The following is a 26,581-nucleotide window of genomic DNA, read 5'->3' on the forward strand; positions in this document are numbered from 1 at the left end:
AAGGGGAAAAGTTGTTGCACAACAGCAATTGCAGCCAGAGAGAGGAGAGAGAATATGCATGAGAAAGAGCTTTGCTGTCACCAAGGTCAGGGAGGAAGGAGCAGGAGGAGGTGCTCCAGGTGCTGGAGCAGAGATTCCCCTGCAGCCTTTGGTGAATACCATTGTGAGTTAGGCTGTTTCATGGCAGCCCGTGGAGGTTAATGGTGGAATAGTTATCCACAAGTTATCCATGAGTAATATCTTATACTTACAGTTGTTTACAAAGAGACACCATGGATTTCACAACAATTTCCATGATCTCTAAATTTGATTTTCCTCTCTTCTTTCTATCCCTTCCCTCCTGCAGTGTTGTTACTGACTATAAAAATTGCATATCCCTTCATCAGAGTTTCTGCTCATGTCTCTGTACTATTCACCTGGGAATACAACAGCTGCCAAGGGCTGCCTGATCAGATTAGCAGGCTACAATAAAGAAAAGTTATTCCCGGAGACTACAGAACTGGTATCTGCTGACTTCAGTTTTGGAGAGAAGACAGTTATTTTCAGCAAATTAAAAGCAATTCACCGAAGTGTGGAACATGTCTTTAAGAATTTTGAGAATATAAGAATATTAACAGAGAATCACATCAAGGTCCATTTCACTTGATATCCTGTCTACTGATGTCAGTGAGATGCTGAACATATATGATACTTCCTCTTAATGTTCCTAATATTTCCTTTTTAGGAGACCTTATGAACCAAATGTGGTTTTGGATATGTACTAAACCTTAATGTATTTGCCTTCTGTATGGAGCTTAGTTTCCCTGGAAACACATTCAGAAGTATAGCCCCTTCTCACTTTTTGCAGCAAGTTGTACAGTTCTGCCACCGGCTGAGAAAGTGACTCTGTTTTCACCGTCTCCTTTCACTGAAAATAGTGAACAGCCAAACATACCTACTCCATATTGTTCTCTGTGCAATCATCCTTATGCAACACTATACACTGAAGGAGTTTCAACTTATTTCTTACATGGAAACTATTCCGTATGTTTTCCTTTCTCTGACTTTTAAAAAAACCCACGATACTCTTTTGGGATTACAAAATCAGGTCTGTGTAGAGCAGTAAGGAAATGAATGACCAGTAGAATGATACTGTAACAAAATGATTCTTTTTCTCTTTTCTCTCTTTCCTGAAAAATCCTAAAGCCTTGATTGTTTTGTCCTTTTTGAACATTGGGCTTTTGTGTTCCTGGAACAGTTTCAGTACTGTGCTGTGTCACTCTTTAGGAGTGGTAGTGATAGGATTTCACAACCTGTGAAAGACGGACTGTGTTATTCTGTGTAACTCAATTAACATCACATTTCATTGTCACTCAGGATGCAATTAATTTGCTAAACTGTGATTGTTTATCTCCATTGTAGTTGTAGAAAATAACTGACACACCGGTTGGGGCTGGATTATAGGAAAGTAAGTGCCCTGCAATGGCAGCTGATGTCAGGAAGGTTTTTTCAGTTCATAACTAGCACTGGGTACAGCCCCATTAAGCCACTTCCTTTTCACAAAAAGACTTTTCCTATTATTCATAGTTATTCCTTGCTTATATCACCCTGAATACCTTTGTATCACTGGCAAAGTTTCTTAACTCATAATTCGCGCACTTCCCTTGTGTTTTATAAGAAAACATTAAGGAATATTGCCTTGCTGTTTTTCTGTTCTTTCCTTGTTTGTTTGTTTTTTTTGTTTTGGTTGGTGTGGTTTTTTTGTTCCATACTGATTTTTGAATCAAGTTTCTACTTCACAAAAAAAATTAAAATGCATAGAATTCAGTAATCAACATAATTAAAATAAATATACACAAAGTAATAGAACAATCAGGAAATCAGATTTGCCAAAAATATTTTCATTTGAAATATTGCTCAAAACTCTAGAGTGTACTCTAAAGGCCAAAGGATATTGCTTACATCACTCTTTTGCAGTTGTAATTAGATCTATAAAAGTTTATGGACACTTAAATAGAAATAACTTTGGCAGTTTTTGTAACTAATATATAATTACAAGAATAATAAAATTTTATGCTTCAGTGCATAATATGATCTACTGAAAAGAGGAAAAAAATATCTCTTTATGCAGAACTAATCAAATAACAAAGCACTTATAGCTTCCTTTGAAACAGCCCGCACTGACCATTGCCTGAGAGAACAGGATGTGAAACGAATGAAGTAGAATTTCTAAAGCATTTTAAAACCAGTTCTGGGAAGAGAAAGAAATAAAAACAGAACTGAAACCAAACAAAAATAAAAAATTAACCCTGAAGCAACAACAACAAAAGCCTAAAGAAGCCCAACCAAACAAAGACCCTCCACAAAGCCCCCAAACAAAAACAAGCCTATAAAGAGGACTTATAATTTCTTTTGGAGGACTGATTCTGTCTATAGTTGCCTTAATTATGTACCTCAGGTTGTGAAATTTTTTTTCTTCATTAGTACCTGAACAGCAATATAGTCTCAGATGTAAGTAGAATGAAGTCCCATGCAAGTTGCAACTTTCATTTTTACCTATAAAATAATACAAAAGGTTTCTCATTATGGTATTTTAAAACTAAGAAATCGACATGTTTATTTTTTCTCTCTCCTTTCTGATACAGTATACCATTACTTCCATATTATTCAGAAAAATGGTGGAAATACTGTAGAATATGTGGATTGGTTTAGGAGCTTGATATGAAGCTACTGCTTTTGACTATAAAGTAGTCATTCATACAGGTGACTTGAATTCAACTTCCACATATATTCTCCACCCGTTATGATGAAAATTGTTGAGTGTGAAGGAGAAAAATATACAGCCTACAGATTTTGGTTGTGTATCTTCTAATTCTGTTAAGCTTTTTCCTGTCAAATTCCAAGTCTGTGTAATTATAATCACCGTACTTTATCAATTTAAGTGGAAATACTGCCCTTGTACCACCTTTTTAATTCTACAGTTTCTTCTGATCATTTTTCCTTGTTGGTAGCTTGGACTCTGATTTATCTCCTTTTATTTTGAGCTCTAGACTTACTAGATTGCATAATGGTTTGAAAGCAATGTGCCCATTTGCTAAACTAAAGAAGAAAATCCCATATAGTTGTACCAGTCTAATTTGAAAAATAATGATAAAAATTTAGAATGGGTTGTAATTTCAAAGGAGTTAAAAATATCTTTTCCAGTATTCTGTGGGGATTTAGGACACATTTTAGTCCCTAATCAACTACAACAGTTGAATATACAATAAAGTATGTTCAGTAAAGATAATGTGCAGAAATTTCCCATAATTTATTATAATTTTATGTCAAAGAAACAAATTTTTTCCTCTAGGTATTCCCAGACCTAATACCTTGAATGTGAAATTAAAGCTCACAAATTTTTTTGTAGCAGCAGTCAGATGAGAGCAGAGCCTGGATTGGGCCCATAACTGATTACAACTCTAGAAACTGGCCAACAGAATGTGATTAATGTCATCTCAGTACATGATTAATGTCATCTAAGGTCCTTGGATGTAGGGCATTGTCAGCACTTGTTTTTCGGTTTCACAAAACTATTTAACATCTTCAAAACTTTCTTTAGCCCTTGGGTCTCCAAAGACTTGTTTCTGAGAAAGGTGTCCCAGAGCAGGCATCCAAATAAATATAAGGTTGGGAGAAATGAATTTTCAGTGCTGGCAGTTTGATGTGAGCCTCTGAGCAGCAGGTGAGGGCAGGTATTTATATCTACATTCATAGTATGAGCTGGTAATTCCTTTTGGCAATGAGTAGCTAGGGTTTGGGAATAGCTTTTATAACCAAACTGCTCCAAAAAGTGTAAGAGGAATTCCTGATACTATATTTATAAAGGAGAACCCTCTTAAAGAGCCCTGCTCTTTCATTTTCTCCCTACTGGGAGAACCAAATAAGAAGACTTTTGCCAAATCCGAGCTTTCTCAGGCCCACCAGTGCTGCTGACATTATTAGCTCTCATTACTAGACTTTTCCCTATGTGTTACATATTACACATTCAGAGCTGGACTTTCTTTGGGTGAACTGAGAACGTGAAAGCTCTAACGCTGCTCTGCATTCCAAGAATTAGATAACAAATTACTCTTACTGGTGTGCAATTACTTTTCTTTTTCTCACACATCTAAAAGTAGAGAAATGATGTTACAGTACAGAGCTTTCTTAGAAACACTGAATGTTTCTACTGTTAAGTCTTGCAACAGCAAAAGTAATCTGAAAAAAAAGTTGTATTTCACAGTATCTAGTCCTATTTTACCTTAAGTGCAGTACACCTTTGCTGGGCATTTGAATTTTCTAGACGTCCTGGAACAAAATTTCTTATGTGTGGTTAAGACTGAAGACAAGTGTGGTTCTTTATTCTCCTTCTCTAAATCTAGGAAACAAGATCTAACTCAAATGTTTTTTAAGTTTATACTTTCTGCTTTACACCAAGAAAGATTTCAGGCAACTCACTGCACAGCTTCATTTTCATTCTCTGATATTTTTTCTCGAATTTTTCAACAGAATATGACTTCCAAGTAAAATGATATTTTAGCTTTCACAAGGTACCCAGCTGTCGCAAGATGTGCCTGGGTGCTCTTTAGCGTTAGGATAAAGAAAGTTAATACACAAATAAGTGGTAAAAAGACTGTTAGCTGTCAAAATTTATTAAGCATTTTTGGCTGTGGAAGGACCACAATCATATTTTGCTTAAAAGTCAGATAACCCCCTTGGTCCATCATCCATGTTGAAGACAGAGGTAACGAATGTACTGAACACCTCTGCCTTTTCTCTGTCCCTGTTTGTAAGGAGACCATCCTCCTCCTGTAGTGGGTCGATTGTCATTAATATACTTGAAAAAACTCTTTTTATTGTCCCCAACAGCTCTGCTCAGCTGAGCTTTAGCCACACAAATTTATTCACTACAGTGGAAAGCAGCATCTCTGTATTCTTCCCATTTCACCTGCCCTTGCTTCTGCTGGCCATACACCTTCCTTTTTTGCCCTTTTTCCAAGAGAAGATTCCTGTTCAGCCAAGATGGCTTTCTGCCTCACCTGCTTGACTTTTGACATTTGGGAATTGCCTGCTCCTGTGCCCTTAGGAGGTGATGTTTAAAAAGCAACCAACACTGATGGAGCCCAGCACTTGCAAAAACATTTTCCCGGGGGAAACTCACTAATTGCCTGAGCAGTCTGAAGTCTGCTCTCCTCATATCCAGAGATGAGGTTTTGGCACTTTTCCTTTTGTCAACAGAGATTTTAAACTCAATTTCTTTGTGGTCACTGTGGACAAGACAGCTGCCAATCTCCACTTTGCTCATGAGATCCACTCTGTTGACAAGCAGTAGAACAAGGAATTTGTCAAAGCTTCAAAAGAAGATTGTGTAAGAAATAACTTGGCTTGTATTTGACTTAGAGATGAAGGTTTGGGTTAGGTAAATATGAGGGGTTTACGTAGTATTGTTTTTTGGGTTTCAGGGCTGTTGGTACTTTCCTCTGTATTTCCCTTACCTTCCTTTCCAAGCAGAGGAAAGCTGAATGGCAGAGCTTACATGGAAAGTGCTGTGGAAATCCTGTAAAGTGGCATCAAACAGTTTCATTAGGGTTATCTTTCTAACCATGAACTATTCTGCTCTTTCCATGTTCAGTCACTTGCTAAGCAGATGTGCTACTACTCGCTTACCTCGAAGTGTGCTGATAAATGCGAACACATGCTGAATGGTGGTGCCATTAATAAAGCTATTAATGCTTTTGGGAATAAATGATTGTACTGGATTGGATTAACGTTAAATGAGAACAATAAAAATATGGTTTTGTCTTAATTGTTCATACTGGCTGGAACAAAAGGAACAGATCTCCTTAATCACACTAGGAGACAGTGTAGCAACATTACAGCATAACAGTGCCAAGTGTAATCCTTGTTGTTTTCAAAACCTCACCTCAAAGCACTTTTGCTGACTTTATAGGTGTAATTTTAGTCTTTTTCTTTCACTGTCTGAGAACAAACGCGTAACTAAGAGGAAAGGGAAAAGCTGACCATATTTGAAGCTATATTTCTATAAGATACTGTGTGATTAAGGAGTTTGTTGTTATCTTTCTCCTCCACCGAGCATTAGGCGTTTTTCATTTTCCTGTTGATGTCTTCAGTGGAGGCTTAAATGTGTGTGGAGGGCTGTTCAAGACATCAATGAAATCTTTTAATCATCATATCCTCTTCAGATGGATGTGGCAAATACAGTAGTCCTGAAATTTAGTCCTTCTGAGCAATGACAGATGAGGATTCATAGGGGTCATGAGATTCAATTTAATCAGTTTTGGGCAGTGTTAGTTTCTCCTACACCTGACTCTTACTCACATATTTCTGAAGAGTTTAAATATAGCTGTGTTTAAATGTTGTAATTTCTTATAGAAATTCTGAGCAAATTATCTTTCTTGCAGCTCTTTCACACTTTAATCCCATCTGTACACAACTGAGAATTCTCCAGAACAATTTCCTTTGTAGTTTACATTTGTATTGTTGAATATTAATACTGATTTAAGGGAAGAACTTGACATTCGTAAATAGTAGAGATCCCCAGCTGATAATAGATGTATCTTGTTATCTTCCCCTTTGAATATTGAACAATCTTTTGTCAAATTAAAGCCTTGACTGGACCACCTCATAGTGTCTAACATGGTGAAGAAAATGCCATTTTCTGGAAAACATTTGAGGTCTTGTGGACGTATGATAGAAAGACGATTTACTACTTTCCTGTGTCTTTTTACATGCCTTTATTTGCCAGAGAAAGGTTTCTCAACATACTTTTGTTCACACTTTCAGTTCTGGAGCCAGTGTTTCTCAGGTTCTGGGACTGCATGTCCACTGACTTCTCTCACCAAAGTTTAATCTGGCCAGGACAGTGTCCTGCCATCTGGTCTCCGAGTCAGGGCTGTGACTGTGAATTAGAGCTGGTTGGTCAGACTTTGAGTAGGATTTGAGGGAAGTGCTTTCCACCTGTCACATTTACTGGGCACAGTCCAGCAGCTCTGGTAAGTTGTACAAAGGTGATTTATCACTGCAGTGCAGCTTCACCTTCCACTGTACGCTTTGGGAAACAGCTTGGGGTATGATGGAGAATATGAAATGAACACATATTCCAGTGCAGCCAGTGAAGATCTCTCCCCCTTCAGATTCAGTTATAAAATCATAGAATGCTTTAACTTCACTGTTTAACCAACTTTTCTTTGATCTCCTTGTAGAAATTCCCTTCTGACATACCTCAGCCATTCAGAGTTTGTGAAATCTGCTTCTCCTGGTCAAACTGTTCTGATTTATGCGTGTCTGCTTTACTTCAAGCCATACTTTAAATTCAATCTCCAGACTTTTCTCCCATCAGAAATGCATCAGAAACAACTGACCAGAGCCTGCTCTCGGCACCAGGAAATGCAGATACCATCCCTTCTTCCACCCTCCAAACAAATCAGATAGCAAGTTGGACCATTAAACAAGAGGTCACAACTAAACCATTTGGGGGTCTAAGGCAGAAATGTCACCAGTTAGTCACCAGTCCAGGCTCTCATAAAAGCACTGTTACATTGATTTGCTTCAGGCAAGATGTCGGTCTATAGTTGTAAGATACATTTTATGTGAGCTTCAAGTTGTACTTCTAAAGGACATACTACAGGTTTTTGACATACTTTTAGGATTGTGGATTCAATACCTAAGGAATGTTTCTTCTTTCTGTGCCCTTACTAAGGAGTTCAGGCAGTAAATATTTAGATTTCATTTATTTGAGCAAACCAAAATTTTGTGCAATGTAATTTTATTTTGGATTTTTGCTAAGAGTAAATTCAGGAGTGTGAGTTAAATTTTGCACTGTAGTTAGTATTAATATTTCTCACTGTAGTAGATGCATATGATGAATACTATTTTTTCTGAGAAACCTTTGCTTAAAAACTAGATGTGGATTCCTGTTCTCTTAGTATTTCTTTTTCCACCCTCAAGATGATAGGTTATAAATTTCAACATGCCTTTGGAGAGGGAAGACTGTATAAAAGAACTGATGTATCACTGTTCCCATTAAGCGTATGTCCTGTTACAGCAGTTTTCCTCGCTTGTCCTTTTCTTTATGTTGGAGACATAAACCACCTGACTAGCACTGGAATAACAGTATTAACATGTATTGTATATCTTGTTTCAGTTTTCTGGCAAGGAATAAACCAATCTTGATGCTATTGCAATAGAAGGAGTATCTTTCAATGAATCCAGCCCTGGGTCTCTTCTTATCCAGTATGGGGATTTACCACCTAAAGAAAGTAACTAAAAATTTCCTTTTAAGTTGACCTACTAGCATGTTTTATAGACAAAATAGGGGTAGAATTACTCAAGCAACATGGAAAGTATGCAGTATTTCTATTACTGAAGGTATTAGTATGCTAGCACTGTAAGAGTGGAGGAGTTAAAAAGACCTTGTATCTTTCTCTAGTCAAAACCTGGTTTTTTTTTTTCTTTTGAGTGAATGCACATTTATATGCATCTGAGCAACTGAAACTGAAGCTTTTGCTCTTAATAATATTGCTTTTAGCATGGCCCTGTTTATCTTACATGCAGTAAACTCAGTATGAAGAGGCATTGAGTTGCCCATCTTGCCTTTAGCTCAGGATTTCTGGTTACGTTAAATAAAGTAAAGCACCATGTTAGGACCCATTGAATGTGTCACAGATTGGGTATGTCTTAAAGGGTATTGAGTGACTGATAAAAACCAATACTCTGAATAAAAAAGTACAAACAAACAGAACACAGAAGATTCTTCAGTGCTCTGTTGTGGATGGAGGCAATAATACAGAACAGTGATAGGCTACCTTGCTGTTTATGTTTTTGGTTCTTTTCGGTTCTGAGGTTGAATATTACTGGATCTGATTACTGGAAAATAATTTTCTTGTGCTTGTGTGTTGGAATGGACAAGATAAGAAATCTGTTGAGGAAGTTTTGGTTGTTGGAGAAGCTTTCATCTGCTCTTTCTTTGTAATGGTCGTGACTTAGAAGGTTAACAATTTCTTCTAAAAGTCTCTTTTGCAAATGAATTCAAGCTGTTGTTTTTCTAACTTTCAGTTGTTCACAATGCAAATCAATATGTCAAGGTACTTGCAAGGCTTACAAAACCAAATGTTTGCACTCAATTCTAGAAAAAAAGGCTATTTCCTTAAAAAAAAAAAAAAATCTGATATAGTATAATACTTTTTAAATCTTTTTTTTTCCCCAAAACCCAACATCTGAAAGTCTTTGAAAATTCTTGTAATTTCTAAAGCTTTGCTTTTGAAATGAGATGCATTTTTCACTTTCCTGCACTGACAAGTCAGTATTACTATGCATCATCAACAGTGATAAAAGCACTTTTCTCGGTGTCCTTGGGCTATACTGGTAAGATATTAGAGGAAAGATGTTCTTGTTAACAAATTATTTTTTTAAGGACACATAGATTTCAGTCATACAGTAATGTCAACTCAGAGCAAGAAGGATAATGGAGTAATTGTTGCAGGGAAAAACTCAGAGATCTAAATTATCCAGAGAGCCCCTATCCCTGGGATGTCACACTCTTAGTCTGCTGATTAATTACTCTGGCCTCTATACCAGAAAATGGTTCTCCAGGAGCTCTAGCTTTGATTTAGAAGAAGGTACGCTTCTATCGATGTGAGTGTAAATAAAATATTTTAAAAATCTTTTGAAGCAGATCTAGATTTTCACACCTATTGATGGGTTATTCTGATAATTGTAAACTCTCCCATTCATTTGATTTGGTTTAGGTTTGGAAAACAACAATGTTGATACTATTAAATATAATAAGTTTAAGAAGGTTAAAAATTTACTAAATTTAACTACTTTAAAAAAATCCCAGTTAGAACATAATCTGGCCACTTCTGGAAAGAATAATAAAAATGTTTCTATAAATACATTAATAGAAAAAGGAGGGGCAAGGAAAACCTCCATTCCTTATTGTGTGTGTGGGGGAATATAGTTACCAAAGATGAGGAAAAGGCTGAATACTTGAGACCTTCTTTGCCTCAGTTTTCAACAATAAGACAGGTTGTCCTCTGGAAAAATTTATTTTTTCTCTTGATGTTTGCAGGTACATTTTATTTTTCAGAATATTTAAGAGAAACACTGTTATAAAATAAGGAGATTAACCCTTGTCCCAACTACATATTTTAAAATATAGCAGTTTCACCTGTTGATTTTGCTCAGGCTGAATAAACAAGGGGATTATTTACTGGTGCAGCTGTTTTCCTCTGTTGTATAAATCCCCCTCAATTTAAAGATTATTTATCTGAAGGATACATATAAAGATAAGAAAAAAGATATTTATCTAAAAGGAGGTCTAATAGCCTCTTAGGATCTACTGTAGCCTAGTGTGTTGATGCAGTTATCACACAGGACAAAAATGGGAGGAAAAATTTACTGAACCTTGTTAAGGAGAAGTTCCTCTCAATTATATATCTCTCTCATACCCACAGGAATCTATATAACAGAGTGTTTGAACAATTAGGATTGAGAAAAAGTAGGGAAGAAAGGAAGAGAGCTCAAAAAAAAAATCCTTTTCATGTAGGTTCAGGGTTGTTTTTTGCGGGGAGGGGAGGTTGTTTGTTTGTTTGGTAAGTTTTTTTCCCTGCAGTTTTAAAGCCTTAGAAATGTCATTTAAAGAGAAGCTATACTATGGAAGTACATCCAGAAGCAAGTCACGTTACAGACTCAGTTAGGCAGTGTAATATCATTCATTACACATGCTTGAAAAGATTCATTCATGCCAGGATTCAAGATGGATTTTTTTGTTTTCCTCAGGAAACAAAGACTTCCACTTTTCAACTCTGCTTTTTTTTTCAACCTGAAATTGGAGGCAATGCTACAAAGGGACCTCAAAATTCAATAGTTATTGCAATTATTGATCATTGAACTGCAAGGGAAAGTATTTCAAGGCATGAACTGCATCCTGAAATTTAAATTCCTAGTTTGCTGACAAAAAAAATGTTTTGCTAAATTCTTACTGCCATCCCATAAAAGAAAGATAGGATTAAAATAACTAGCTCCTAAAAATATATTTCATTTAAATTAGGCTGCGACTTTATAATAAATCTCTGTCACCCTTTGGGATACAACACAGATGACTGAAATTCTTAAGAAAATTGATAGAAGTTTCTGATGAACACTGACTGATCGATACTATTGCACCATTCTTTTGATCAGGACCATTTTCAGAGATTGTGTACTAATAAAAATCACACTGATGCTTTTATAAACTTGTAGTTGTGAACTTCAAAAAAGTTCTTTTCTTCTGGTCAGATTACCCATTTATCTTGTCTCTATATCTGGAGACCTTTTCCTGATGTTCTTGACTTTCCAAGTCAGTATGAGATTTTTATTCTTACTTGTGTCTTTTTGATCAGAAATTTTTCGTCCTTTCTCTGAGCAACTGTTAAAAGCCAAAAAATACATAATCATCAAGCCTGATACATATTTTTATGTTACTAAGAAATCAGGAATTAAAAATTAATAATTTCCCTAGAAATCTTGCTAGATATTTCTATCATATTCCAATATTTATTCGTATTTTAAATTTATTTTAATAAGGATTGTATTAGGAGGATTTTTACTTAAAAAGGAGAGGTTAACACTTGTTTTCTTTAGCTGACATCTAGGAATAAAATGACTTGTTTTCACTTTACCCAAAACCAACAGCAAAGGGTTCTGACAATGTTTTTTCACTTTGGGGTATTTGTAATTTAGAGTCTGACTGAAACAAATGCCATGGGATGGATGTTGCCAACATGACCGCTGAATACCCCATCTCTTATCCTCTTTTTACTAATAAATCAGTTTTTCTGACCTCTTAATAAAATCCAGCCTTATGTGAATTTCATTTGGCGCCTTTCAATTAATACAGTGGTAATGGAAACAAGTTTTTAGCACCATGTTATTTTCAGTATCAATTAACTTAGATTCTCCCTGTACTGGTGCAACTTTTAGACATATGTATATATTCAAATTTTTTTCTGTTGAGCTAATATATTGATGCTTCTATTTTTAAGTAAAATTATGCTTGTTAATTTATTTCTGGCAGAGCAGAATGTACAAAGTAAATGGGAAGGGGTCCATTTCAGAATTTTCTGTTTCATTTCTTGATTACAGAATGTACTAAAGTTGCTATGTTTTGTTCAGAGTCCTGCAGAAACTGATCTGAAATGAAAACATGAAACTTGGAAACAGATCCTGTGATCTGAGTCCTACAATCTTTAGGCTGTACAATAGCAGAATTATCCCTAAATAATGGCAGGAATACTGGACAAAAAGGACACCGCCAACCTACTGAACTCATAAAAAAAAATCCATTAAAAGGCAAACCTCTGTAGTTAAAACAGAAAAGTTTCTTCTTCCAAATTAGGGCTTCTAAAGTAGGCTCAACTTTGCAGCTGAAATAAAATGATTTAATCCAACACCACATGAAAGGAGAATGTCAGCAATTAAGTCAGACTAGAAAGCTTTGTTAGTGAAGGAATGCCTGGCTGGAGCTTGCCCTCTGAGGCTTTACAAGGGAAACAGTCATTTATTTAGGCAATCACTTGACAAAATACAAAAGAAATAAACTGATAATGGATTGGCACTTCAGGGGAACCAAAGGATTTTAATTAAAGTGCTCTGGACCACCCTCCTCCCACTAAATATTAAGCTCTCTGAAACGTAACCTTCCAGTAACCTTGCTGGGATGCATGGCACTGTGATTCACCAGGACACCCTCATTATTCTCTTTTCAGGCTCCTGCTCACATGGCCATAGGCAGTGCCAGAATGGCAAGTGTTACAGACCAGAACAAAGCTGTGATTTTGAAGACAACTGTGGGGATAATACAGACGAGAGTAAATGCGGAACTTCCTGCACCTTTGAGAATGGCAAATGTGGCTGGCAAAATTCCCTGGCTGACAATTTTAACTGGGTGCTAGGGGTCGGCTCACCTCAAAGTCTTAGACCTCCCGGGGACCACACGCTTGGAAATAGAACTGGTATGTTGTTAGTTCACAAACAAGATATAATTGCCTTCATGAAATGTTTCATACCTTCACAGGCAGAAGGGGAGTACTAAAATATCTAATCAGGCTGTCATTTTTAATGAATTAGATGTGTTACAATATAAAAATATTAATTACCATTGTACAATAACTTTAATTTAGGACAATTGAATCTTAGGTTTCTTCTCATATGAGTCAGGCAAAATAATTTGATACTTGTCTGGAGAGAGGCGTTTGGTCTGGCTGCAATTTGTAAGGGTGAGTTAGCTCAGCTCTGAGATCCACTGGGTCCCACTCCTCCAGAGCTTGAGGTTGTTTCCAGGAAGCTTACAGTTTCCCATAGTGACTATTCATACTTTAATTTTAGATAATGTTAAATAAATAAATAAATTTAAACAAACAAAGCTCCTTTGTTAGTGCATCTCCTGGCTTTTTTTGGCCAAAGCACTCAGTTATCTGTTCATGTTCTTGCTACAAGCTCTGTGCCTTCATCCTTTGCTTTTGAAGGTCCCATAGCTCAGGCAGACATTACCAAGGCTGACCTCAGAACTGACCTTAAATTGAAATATTTCACAGCAGAGTTGCACAAAGGAGTGGTAGTATTTGTTGAATGTTTACAGGAGCTGCTGAAGGACAAAACCCAATAAACTTGAAAATATGTAGAAAAAAAAAATTCATCTTCACTGTCTAATAATATATATGTTGAAGGTAGTATCACAAATACATCACTACACGTGTTAAATATATGCTTGACCTCAGGAAAAAAGGCAAATTTCTTATCCCATAATACTATGGCAAACATCTATGGTCATACGTTAGCCAGAGAAGTGTCAAAGTTAGAATGAGCCCATTCGTTTATGCAATATCTAGTGAAGTAAAATTTTTTTGCCTAATTCATATGGAAACATTAATAGATGTGCAATTAAAATTTAAGTGTGTTACTTATGCTACATTTATGTTTATGTGAAATACACATTTCTTATTTGTACAAACTAAAAATATGAATTTGAAAAGTTGGGAGAATTTTTTATACTTCTGATTAAAAATAAAGATGGAAGACTCAAGGACCATATCAGTCTTGAAAAATATTGACTGTAGGCATCTCTTTTTGCAATTTCCTCTGACTAAATAATTTATATGTGCATTAATATGCATACAGAGTAAAAATGATAATAGGTAAATTGAAAATGATAAAAGGTAATATGAACCATTAGGGATGCCTAATGATTTATAAATGCAGAAAGGTCTTTTCCATGTTTCAGAAGTTTTTATTTAGTGTGACTTGCTATTTTAAAGATTACCTTTCAGGAAACTTCATCCTGAAATTTATCATGATGTGGCTATTGTATGACGTATTGTCCGAATTGCAACTACTGCTGTCCAGCAGGGGGGACATATAATCAAAGTAACTGGAAAACATGGAAGCGTTCCCAGATTTCTACATAGGCCATCCAAGTCTTAAGCTGCTACAACCAGTTTACTCCTGGTATAAGAAGTGCACAAGGAATGGGATCTGGTAATTTTTTCTCCTAAGCTGATGTTGACTGGTATGAGACCTATGAGGGAAGTGTGCTTCATATGTCTCTGCATTTACTTTGCTCAGTTTTGGAATCTAATTTGAAAATCTAAAACATTTTTTAGTAATACATCATTTAATTTCAGGGCATTTCCTATATCTTGAGGCCACTGCAACAGGCCTAATAAATGAAAAAGCCCATGTGAAGAGTTCCATATGGAAAGAATCAAGCAGGACTTGTGTGATGAGCTTCTGGTACTTCAAATTATCAAAAGCCATGGGACATATTCAGGTTCTGATTAAGGTAATAAAAATCCCCTTTTCTTTTGAATATATTATATCTGTAAGGGTGTACATGCTCCCACAGAGTGCTTCAGACTGTGACATTCTGTTGTTTAGCTGATAGACTGGAAGAGCTCCCACGCACCTCCTGGTTCCGTGCTGGTTTTTATTACTCCAGTCTCTTAAAAATGCTTTTAGCATTTCTCTTCCAAAAGAAGCTTCTCTGAAAAGCCACAGAAAATCTTTTAAAATCCTCTTTTCATTTTCCCCTCTTCCCATATAGTACCTTTCTCTTTGATATTCTCCATGTGAGGCTGTTTTCATATTTTGCTGCCGTCCTGATTGGTAGTTATCAGTATACAGCCCTATTGTTCTGATGGGATAACACACAAAAAAAAGAATTGACAACATACACAAAATTAGAATAAAATGCAAAAATATGACTGCATTAAATAATTATATTTTTATATAAACAGGTACAGAGTACACAATCAATTTTATTTAGAAATATATTTTTTTCACTAAATGTGAGATGACCAAAAAATTATTTTAAAAGACTGTCTAGTTATTAATATGCAGGTGAAAACTGAGACATTTGTAAAAAATTGGCTGCTCCTTTGTTGTTCATTAAAAAGGATTAACTGCTTGTAAAAGCAATTTTTAAATTATTATATAGTTCAGACAAGAAATTAATTCTTATGTAGAAAATAATAATCAACACTGTTCAGACACAGTGACCAAATAGACCACTTCTAGACATACTAGAAAACTTTGCAAAAGACAGTGTGTGTATTTGTGCTTACTTGTATCTGCGCAGGGAGCTCTGGTTGTTCAAATACAAATCATGGTGCAATTTATTTGCCATATGTCTGTTATCTTCCCTTCCTATGATATCTCTAATAATGTCTTGGTGAAGTGCATTAAAGTTTCTATCTCCAGTGCATATGTTGGCTGGCTTAACTTTAAATGATAAATTATATTTTTTTCCTTTAAAATAAATTACTAAAAATTATTTCTCCAATATTCTGGATAATATAAAAATAATTTTAAAGACTGAAAGATAAAAGACTTCAATAGGATTTAATATCTAGAGATACAAGCTAGGATATGTCTTCCTGAAATATAAAAACGATAAAACCTTTGACAAGCATCAGGAGATTTTTTTCATGAATTAGTCCGAACACCTACAAATAACCGCAGACCACTCATCAAGTAACTGTATAGTTATTGAGATGTATTTATATAGTTCTTTTCCCTAGAAAGGCTCAAATTTGTAAAGGAGGCAAGTAGATTACAGAAAAATAATAATTGTTGTCCTAAAATAACTTTCAATTTTTAATGTATTAAAAAATGAAAACAAAAATAGATCCCATTATATAAAATAGATCCCATTACATAAAATGAATGTGAAAATAAATATTTATCTTAACTCAAAGATAGATAAATATTTATCTTAACTCAAACATCAGATTATGTTGTCATTTCATTACTGCACTGTGTAACTTGTAGTAACTAAATATTGTAGTTATAAGCATTTTAAGATTGCTTAATTTTAGTTATAAGCTAAGTTGCAAACTAACTTTGGTGGAAAATAAATACTAGACACATCAGGCATGTGTGAGTCGTTTGCATGTAGTGTTTGTGTCACTGTTGATTGTGTCCAGCAATTATTTTTTCCGCCCTCAGAATGGACAAATTGTTTTAATATATTTTTTCTATATTAATCTGAGCAGATGTTTATTAGATAGCTATCCCTTTCATAATATATCCTATCATTATAGCCTGTAGAGATCTGCCATACTAAGATTCAAATATATGACTTAAATGGAATTTTATATATGACAATAAAATTTCCTTTTTCTAGGTTTTGGGAATATTCTATATGTTTTCTCTTTGTTTTATTCTTATTGCACTGAGACATTGCCCTCTTCTTATTTTCACCTTATTTTATTATCCTAATAAACTTTCAAGACATTATTTTTACGTTATTTTAAAACCCTGTCTCCAGGGAGTTTAAAGATATTTTTAAAGGCAGTCTGAATAGAAAACATTTGAGTCATGACTTATTCAATTTTTTTCTTTTAATAAAAGCAAGAATTCTACTTGGAGATAGGAAAAATTATTCTCATCATTGTACCTGGGATTTTTTGTAGATCATCTTACGTTTACCTGTTACGCTGCTTATAAGGATCCAAAAGCCCATATTTTAATTTGAGTTTCTATTTAGCAGTGTCTCTAAGAATAAAATCTAATTAAACAACACATAGTAACGGGAAGTCATACTGAAGCTTCTCCTGCTGGTTCGTATTTCCATCCAGATTGAGTATCCCTTGATTTAAAGTAAAGTTAATGTCAGTGAAATCAGATCTGTAGGTAGTGAGTAGTTGAAAATGCAAGGAAGAGAAGATCTGGGAAGGTAATTACTGTCTCAAATTTAAAACTTAGCAAACTGTCTCTGGCTGAAGTCATCATATCCATTGAAAGTTTAAATGACAGTGAAGACTATATATACAATGGCACAGCAATGAAAAGATGAGGAAATATGGTATAGAGGAAGAATTAAAGCCATTTCTTAAAAAATTGTAGTTCATGGTATGCATCAGTGCATATCTTTTCTTAATATATGCATTGCTTGTTCACATTCAGGAAGTCTAAGAATATTATCTATCATACTACTAAAGTGGTATCTCAGATTATGAGATAAACAAAAATGAGAAATGAAACTAAAAGACCATAAAAGGGTACTATAGCCAAGCATGAACTTATTTTGTTAAGGTTTGCAGCTAGAGAAAATCAATTCATTTTCCTAATGGAATTTCTCTGAAGTTACTGTTGTTTTGATTTTTTTTCTCTTGAAATTGTACTACATATTCTTTGAAGAAAACTGTCTGTGTATGGAATGATAACAATACAGTCAAAGTTATGGGCTGTTGAACTAGCTGAAAACATATAGTATTCTTCAAATTGACCCCCTCAACATTTATGTAAACAAAAGATGTTGACAGTGCAGCTATTTTTGAAAACTGAAATACCCAACTCACCACCCATCGAAATTCAAATTACAAAGTTTTTGATAGCGATGCAAAAGCTAACAGAACATTCCCCAAAGAGATCTGGATATAACTAGTCAAAACTTTTTCCAGTGAGATTTTGAGACATTCTAGTCTTGTCTGTGGCAGTTGTAAGAGAATAGCATTGTAGGAGATATTTCAAAGATCAAGTGCAGCATGTTCACTGTGCCTGTTTTAGTGCTGATGGGGGGGGTGCCTCATCGGCACTCAGTTTGTTTTATGAGTCAGAAGAAGCCATGTATTTTTAAACATGCTTATAGAGGGGCAAGCAAGATTATTAGGTGAAAGGGGTAATACATTTTATTATTCTGCTGATCTAGAATAAGCTTTCTATTGCTGCTTAAGTTGTCTCTGCCATTAAAAAAAAGAAAGTCCTAGGTATCACAGTAGAAAAGGAGCAACAAAGGATAAAACCATTTGTTGAAAATAATTGTTGTGGTATCAATGTTAATTGCTTTCATATATAGACATTTTAATTAAAAAATATTATTTCAGATCTAGTACAGTTAGGGGAAGATTCTTTCAAAGATTTGAAACAAGGCTCTAAAACAAGTATGCAGATGAATAAGGAAGGTGAAACCTGCCATTAGTGACTCCCTCTGCTGACTGTGACAAGGCCAATACACACAGGATCTCATTAGGAAGTTCCAGTGGACCTTACCCAGGCATTTAATTAATTCCATCCAGTTACAAATGAGCAAAGACATAATGATATTCAGGAAGACAAGAGGTCCTGGCCAGCGCGTGGCAAGTGAAGCAGGGCCCCATTTATACTGCGGCATCCACAGCCTGACCTGGCCAGGGCAGCAGGCAGCTGGAGCCAGCACCCAGCCTCCTCCAGCTGCTCAGGGCTGCTGCAGCACAGACCCTGTTACCTGGCTGCTGCTTCTCAGCAAAAGCTGGAAGCCGTCACAGTTGTTCCCTTGGTATTGTTATTGCTTTTAACCAGCCTAATGTAGAGAGGAGAGGGTTGGTAATGTAGAAGTGTACAGCTTAGCAGGTGCCAGAGCTCAGGTATAGATCACTCACAGTGGATTTTCTAATTCCCTGGTTATTTTTAGTGGAGAGGTCTACTATCCTGGGCTGTGGAGATAAAAATCTGCAGCAGAGGTGCTGCAGATTCCAGCTGCTACATTCTGGACATTTGTATTTGTAGGATCAAGTAGCTAAAAGTGAGATGTTTACAAATCCATATATTTGACCCTACTTCTATGGGAATTCAATCAAGAATAAGGCTTAAGAAAACAGCTTATTCTACTTCACAGCATAATATAGAATGTGTATTTCTACATGGATTCTTCTCATTGACTGCATGAAAAACAATTGGCCCTTCACATTAATGTAGAAGTTAGAGATTGCATCAGGTTCAGGTAGCCTCAAAGTAAATTATCTGACCTCCATGAAGCTAGAGGAAGAAATTAAATTTTCAAAGATTTGCTTGAATGCTTTACTTAAGAGTTTGCTGAACTTCAAATCATGCTCCAAAAAATATAGAATATCTGTAGATTTAATAAACATAGACATAAGGTTTATTTTGTAGACAAAATTAAATTATTAGCAAAATTCTTTAAAACTAACAGCGAAGTGTAAATTTTTCTAGTATTTCACTCCACACAGCAGCATATGGCTTTTATTTAATGAGTATCTACAGCTCTCAAAAGGACACCGTTTTAAACTACTACTCCCGTTTCTGACCTGCGAACTGTATTAAAACTTGTATTTGAGTCAATGAAATGTCTTGTCTGACTAATGAGTGAGAGTAAGAGAATATTAGTCCCAAGAGTTCTGAAGGAAATCAGTGGAGATACTGTGAAATACAGTATTACTTGTCAAGAGTAACTTTCATGGCATCTTTACTTCCCAGAGCAAGATAATTTTTTATTTGTATTTCCTGAATCTCAAACAGCACTTTCCATCTTTATAGACATTGTTTCAAACAGGGTTGTTTTAGGCCTGATTCTGACACAATGACATAAGCATATTTCCAAGCAAATTGAGAATGAGAGAGTGATTAAATAGAAATAAGTCAGTTTTTCAAAGAGAGTTTACAGTGCAGACACCATTCAGTGTGTTTTATTTTCTCAGGTGAGTACATTAGGAAGTTATTTCAATCTTCTTATTGTCAGTTACTGGAAGAATATAATTAATTGTGTTCCTATACTGCAACCAGATGTAAGCATTCATTCCAAAGAGTTGGTGAGAGAGAATAATGTATTTAAACATCCTCTGAAGGAAAAAAGTATTTTGAAAAGAGTTGAATAGTCACCCTTGTATTTTGGCATCCTTCTTGTGAAGACAAGAGGTTCATGAGAGGATTTGTAACCTACAATCATTGTTTTTCTAGAAATACATGTAAGTGAAATTGTGCATATGTGAATTATCAGGTTTTTTTCCTTCAAATTCTTTGAGAACTTGACCATTTCCTCCCTTAAGAGCTGAGGGTGATGAATAGTATAGGATTAGTGTGACTAGGGCATGTCTGTCATGCAGGGCAGTGCCTAGTTATAAAACTGGGCAGTCTGACAGATTTAGACAGAGTGATGCACACTGAGTCATTGAAGCAACTCAGCAATATCCTGTAACATTCCATGTGGAGTCACAAGCCGTGTGTCCCAGAGTTGATACCACTGCCCCAGCCTGGCACCAAATAGCATAATGTGACATAGATAACAAATGCACTTTCAGTCCCCTCCACACTGCACAGTTCTCCAGTGCTGTTTCACTGAACCCATTCCCCAAGTCAGAGATCTCTGGGACTGATTTGCTTTATTGACTTGTCAGCTCATAATCTCATAGAGTGCTCCTTTTACATTGCTGCTTTTTATCATATGAGACTTTGAAGTGACTCTGGGATCTTTGCAGGTCAGACATACTCTGCTTTTTTCTAACACTTTTCAGGACACACATTCAACAGTGAAAGTTGTGATTTAAATGGGTCTCAGGGCAGAGTTCTTTGAAGGATGATAGAGCTACTGTTTAATGATTTTTACTGAAGCAACAGGCATCAAAATCAGATCTTTTTATAACAACTGTGAAACAGGCATAGGACTTTGTCTGAACAATAGCCTCTGAAGTATACCCTTGAGCTTTGAGCATTTTCCACACCACTTCTGCTAAAGAATTCAGAAATTTAATTAACCTATCTTTTTTTTTTTTAAGATAATAAATAATGCAAGATGTAACCTTGTGCCTGCTGATAGTTTTACAAAGCATAAAGCATTGATCAGATCTAAAATCCCAATACAGTATCTAATTTTCTTGATCAACCGCCCCACTTGGACAAAACACCCCAAATTTCTAAGAAATGTTCTAAGAAAAAAACTGAACATTTTTGAGTTCCATTTGACCTCAGAAAAGGTGGAAGATCTTTCTTTTTTCCTTTTCTCATTCACTCTTTTTACCCCCCGAAGCCCCTTGGTCTTCCACTGAGAAAAGTATCTTCCATTTTTTCAAATAAATACTGAACTGAGCAGATGTTATACTGTGAAACTTCAGCAAGATCACATGTAGTACTAGCGCTCATGGTGCAGAACATTAATTTGTTACAGGTTTTGAATTCCCTTAATGCAACTTTTATTTTTAATTCACAGATCACTTTTAGTGTCCTGGAGATGTTCTAGTTTCTGGTAGTCCTTGATCTTTGGCAGGCTTGCAGTATCAAGTTGTAGTGTGCTTAAAATTACTTTGATTAATTCATAAGGGTTCTTAACGTAAGAGTCTAATTTTTATCTTTGCAGTATTTTTTTCAGTTTCTGACCTTCAGCTTTGAATCCTCATTAGCTTCAGGAAGAAAAACCAAACCAAACCACCCCACCCCCCCAAACCAAAAACCCAAAAACAAAACAAACAAAACAAACAAAACCACCCAACCAAACAAAAAAAAAAGCCCCCACCAAACCCCAAAAGCAACCAAACAAAAAAAAAAGACCTCAGAAACACCCCAAACCAGATGTGTTTCTGTATTTACCATAATTTATTTCACAAAATGGAGGGACCTGATCCTAATTAATTTCATGGGAGTCAGACTAGGAATTTTTTAGTATACATATTTATGACTGTAGTAATCTCTAAGTGTATTTTTTTGTAGGTTGACCCCATAACGTGAAGTAGAATTGTCTTATCATTGCATGCACTGACATCCAAGAGTGTTGTAGAGAGCAGGTATTATTTGCAGCAGAGAATAACAGTGTCAATGCAATGGGAGCTTTGAGAGACATCAGTTTCTTTCCACCACCGTGCTATGGAAGCCAACCCTTCCATGACTCGGTAACTTCATGGTGCTTGCTGGTGCAAGGGTGATGGCAGCTCAGAGATTAATTTCCTGCCCACTCACAGAAACCCCATAGTCTATGCATAGCAGTTTCTTATCTTTGTAGACTCAAATTCTTCCAATAATCTTTCTGTTCAGTCACACTTCTCAGGTTTCCAGCTTCCCTCAGCACTTCCCAATGTTCCTCATTGTTTTGTAATGTGTTTCCGCAAGGTTTGCCAGGCCATATCTGCAAAATTAAAAAAGATCAGGTAGCTCATATAAGGAATTTTAAACTACTCATAAAACTAAAGAAACCATGTTAAAATGATTTTTTGTTTAAATTAATGAAGTCATGAGAGATGACACTGTAATACTACTAAAATCAGGAGTTACAGACCATTTGCCATACAGTCTGGAATATGTGGGTGTACCTGTGTGGTCTGCAGATTATATTTGATTTTGCCTTCAGCAGGAGCACTAAAAGAAGAAGATTAACACTAAAAATTGCATTTCTTACCTCGATCCCACATACCAAATGAGTAGGGGCTCTTAATCCATCTATGATACTATTTTTTCTTTAGCTCCAGTTGTTTAGATGATCTGGAAAGTTTGTGGAGGGCTTTTTTTTTTGTTTGTTTTTTAATAAAAAAAATTTATTATAAGTATGGATCTTATGGAATTAAAAAATAAGGAGAATTATTTAATCTTAGCTGTAATGTGAACCAGGAGTAACTGGGTGTGTTCAAAATATGAGCATTTTCTTAGCAGAATTGGGGTCTTGTTTTCTAAAGAGAATGAGCATTCCATAAAAACCCACAACCTACCAAACAAAAAACCCAAGCCTTTGAGACTGTATCTGTCAAAACCTGATGTGGATGCTTTTCAGATATTCATACTAAACGAAAACTACCAGCCCAAATTTTTTGCTTACTATTCAAATTCATACAAGTGGAAAAAAAATCTTATAATGGAAAGCATTCTTATTTGTTGGATAGCAGTCATTGAATAAAAATACAGTGATATATTTTAGCTTTAATTCGAAAACTTATGATACTAAAACCATTAAAAGAAAGGTGAACAAAAAAGTGCAAGTAACCTTACTTCATTTCTTTGCAAAATCATCTCTTTTCTCTAAACTGTGAGATGTCACCACACCTTTCTTATTATAACAATAGGATAAGGTTTGATACCACAAATTCCATTTTATTATTAAACATTTAAATTATTATTTGGCATCCAATTTTATGGATGTCAATTTCTCTTTCACTGAAATGTAAGAAGAGTGAGCTGTTGTGGAAAGGTCATATGACCTTTAGGAAAATTAGGCTTGTCCAATTGTATAACAACATTTATTTTATATAGTTAACTTCTCAGTTTATTGGAAACTGTTTTCTTGTTTGAAATTACTGTGGACCAGACACTCAATCTATATTTGGCTGAATCAATAAATCAAGGCACAAACGTGAAGCATCTTTCAGCTTTTAAATAGTTTGCTTACACTTGTCTTCTGTACATTTATACCATCTCATTTAGGCATCTGAATAAAGTGCTTCTTCTTTTAAGTGACAGAATGATAAAGCTACTCTGCCATTCATCCAATTAAAATTTTCAGTCTATATTTAGATGTGATTTGGTCTTCCCCTCAGCACCTCACTCTTGCCTTCCACGCTTTCCACTGAATAGCACAGCTCTAGTATATTACTGTTTTCCAGTTTAATTTAGTTTGATCTGCATGGAAGAAAAACTTCTTTAAATAAGAATTTCCAATGTGATCCAGAAGAGGTACTATCTAAATTTTGATACATGAGGCATCTAATTCACTTCACTGATCAGCAAACAATATAAGGCTCTTCCTATTTATGACATGGAAATATCATTAGACGTGAAGGATTCTGCAGTGCACAACATTATTCTGAACATTTTTACAGTGTGATTCGGTTCAGAATTGTGTTCCACGGGAGTTCAGAGGGAGTATGTTACCAAAAAGCTTATTAGCAGTCAAAAATTACGTATATGGGTTTCCATCTCTTTAACATTTTATACAACAGCTCTATTCTTCAGGACTTACTAAAAGAAAGAGAGTTCTGCTTTTTTTCTTTTCCCAGTCTAGCTGTTTTAGGAATATGTGGGCTATGGAAAGAAATTAAGAACTAATGAAAATCTTCCCCGACTCACTAGCTGCACATTAATTAATCTTAGACTTTCCCTTAGTTAAAAGTATAGTCTTTTAAAGTCAGTATCTCTGGAATTTAATTTCTATAAAAATTGCAGTCCCCTCCTTCCAAGTTGTACCAAGATTTGTTTCTCAGAGAAGTGAGGGGTTTATTCAGGTTAGATCTGAAATCTTTTGGCCGTAATGGTTAAAGAGACCATCTGTCTTGAAAAGACCAATATTAAAGAGTTTGACAAGAGAATTTTCACTGTATGCATTTGAAAACCTGAGTGGTTTTACAAATAATATCCACAGAAGATGTGGTCATATAAGAAAGAAAGGTAGAGATGACCATGTGGCAAGACCAAAGTAGGAACATCATGGTAAATGATAATAAAATACCCTACAGCATACCATTTAGTTTTCTGACTATGCCAATCTAATTGCTACAGAATTTACACAGAGGATGCCATTGCTGTAGAAAATTCTTAAACATTATTTTAAAATCTGTCCTTCCATACTGACATGATGAAATTGAATTTCTACTGTAGAAGTGGTGGGGAAGGTACATTCTTCCAAAAATCCCTTGGAGTTTTCTTATTTTTGGTTGTTTTGTCACTTAGTGGCTATATTTTTCTTTGATTTGCCTTTTTTAATGTTGCAATATTTCCTCAGTTCACACTAAAAGGTTTATACTCTTCTGATAATTAGCTCTGTGCTTATTTGCTGCAGGGAATAAATCCATTTAGAAAACGCAGACAGAACTTCTGCACTGTCTGCAAGATCTAGGGGAAAACTGAAGAAGTGGAACCAGAGAATTGAAGTTATCACAGCTCCTGAAACTATAAAGCAGAAGTGGATAATGTAATAGTTGCTGCATGGGGGGAAAAAAAATGGAAGGACCTCTGAGGGATTTTAATTGAAAACAAAAAAAAAAATTAATGGAAGAGAAAAAAATGCCACTGAATTTCCTGTTCTACCTTGGTTTCATTTGTATGTGTTTGACAGGTTGAAAGGTATTACAAATTCTCTTATACATATTGAAGTGTGGCTGACGTGTTCTCTTGTTTGTTCTTAGATCAGTCATTTGCCTTTCTCTGGAAAATTGTGTCTCTTACCATAGCAAAGACATCTTAGAAGGAGACTTCTGCACTTTCTCCATCAGGGAGTTTTTTCTAAGAAATATGTTAAGGTGACAGGACTTGCTGTTATAATGCAATTTGTCCCAGTCTGGATGGGATTCCAATTACTTAAAGTCACAGATGCCCCCAGAGCAGCCACTGCTGCAGTCACTTTAGCCTCCTTTGTTGATGGTGGATTTTTACTCCACATGTCAAAAGGAATCTTAAGTATGATTTGTCTCATTGTAAAGCAATCATCTACAAGAGGGAAGGTGGCTATTACTTTCCCTACAGCTTCCTGTAGACTTGTAACTATATATTATACCTTTCAGTAAGCAATATTGGGTGCCATCAGGCATGTCACCGGATAAATATTTGAATTTTGAATATTTCAGTAAATGTTGTCATATACTTATGTAAATTTTTAATATGTATGCTGGCAATGCAAACACCAAGATCGCGTGAATCTGTCTGCAAATTTTTGTCTTCTATATCTCTGCTGTGCTATGTGTATTTAGTTATTTGTAACTTCATATGTCCTTCAACATAGTAGGTGGTGGCCATTGGATAGAGAACTGTTTTATTATAGGAATATCTATCAGTTATAAGAGCCCTCAGTTTGTAGAGAATATATTTCATAACTGCAGATTAAAAAATTAAATCAGATAGCTGGTTCTTTGGCACTCTCAGAAATAAATAGTCATATCCATTAGATGTTATAGAGACAGGACTTGAGCATTTCTCTTTAGGATGTCTCATTTGTTCAGAATCGATTCAGTGAAGCTTAAAATACTTAATTGAGCTTTGACTATATAAAGAACATACTATTTTTTTCAGCCTCAGCATTTTGAGTCCCCTGAGGCTGTCCAGTTCATCTAATATCCCAGAGGATCTGTTCTGTATTTATACAAGGCCAAAAGCTACAATCCAATTGAAAAGAATATTCCAATAGAATAAAAATAGGCTGTATATTAGATGTCACAAAGAAAGAAATACAGTTATACCCCAGAGAACATCCCACTGCATCAAAGTAGGAACGACACCTGACTGCCATTAATCACTCTCATTCATCTGAAAAAGCATACGATGCACTTTGATGATTAGTAGGGAATATTCATGTCAATCCTTGTCCTGCAGAGTTGTCACTTGGAGGAAGTGACAGATTAAA

At 35.5% G+C, this 26,581-nt stretch overlaps 1 protein-coding gene across 1 annotated transcript in view; it reads left to right on the top strand.

The window, feature by feature from the left end:
• The window catches only part of MALRD1 (MAM and LDL receptor class A domain containing 1), a 237,235-nt gene that overhangs the window by 103,195 nt on the left and 107,459 nt on the right, over positions 1-26,581 (top strand). The window contains exons 26-27 of the mRNA XM_042044140.1: positions 12,768-13,013; positions 14,682-14,839. Coding sequence (XP_041900074.1) covers positions 12,768-13,013; positions 14,682-14,839 — 404 coding nt within the window. The remainder of the gene's footprint in view (positions 1-12,767; positions 13,014-14,681; positions 14,840-26,581) is intronic.

The sequence above is a fragment of the Corvus kubaryi genome, unplaced genomic scaffold (genome assembly GCF_017639235.1).
Source record: "Corvus kubaryi isolate FWS band 111438036 unplaced genomic scaffold, C.kubaryi_AGA036_p1.0 37398, whole genome shotgun sequence".
NCBI classification, from domain to species: domain Eukaryota; kingdom Metazoa; phylum Chordata; class Aves; order Passeriformes; family Corvidae; genus Corvus; species Corvus kubaryi.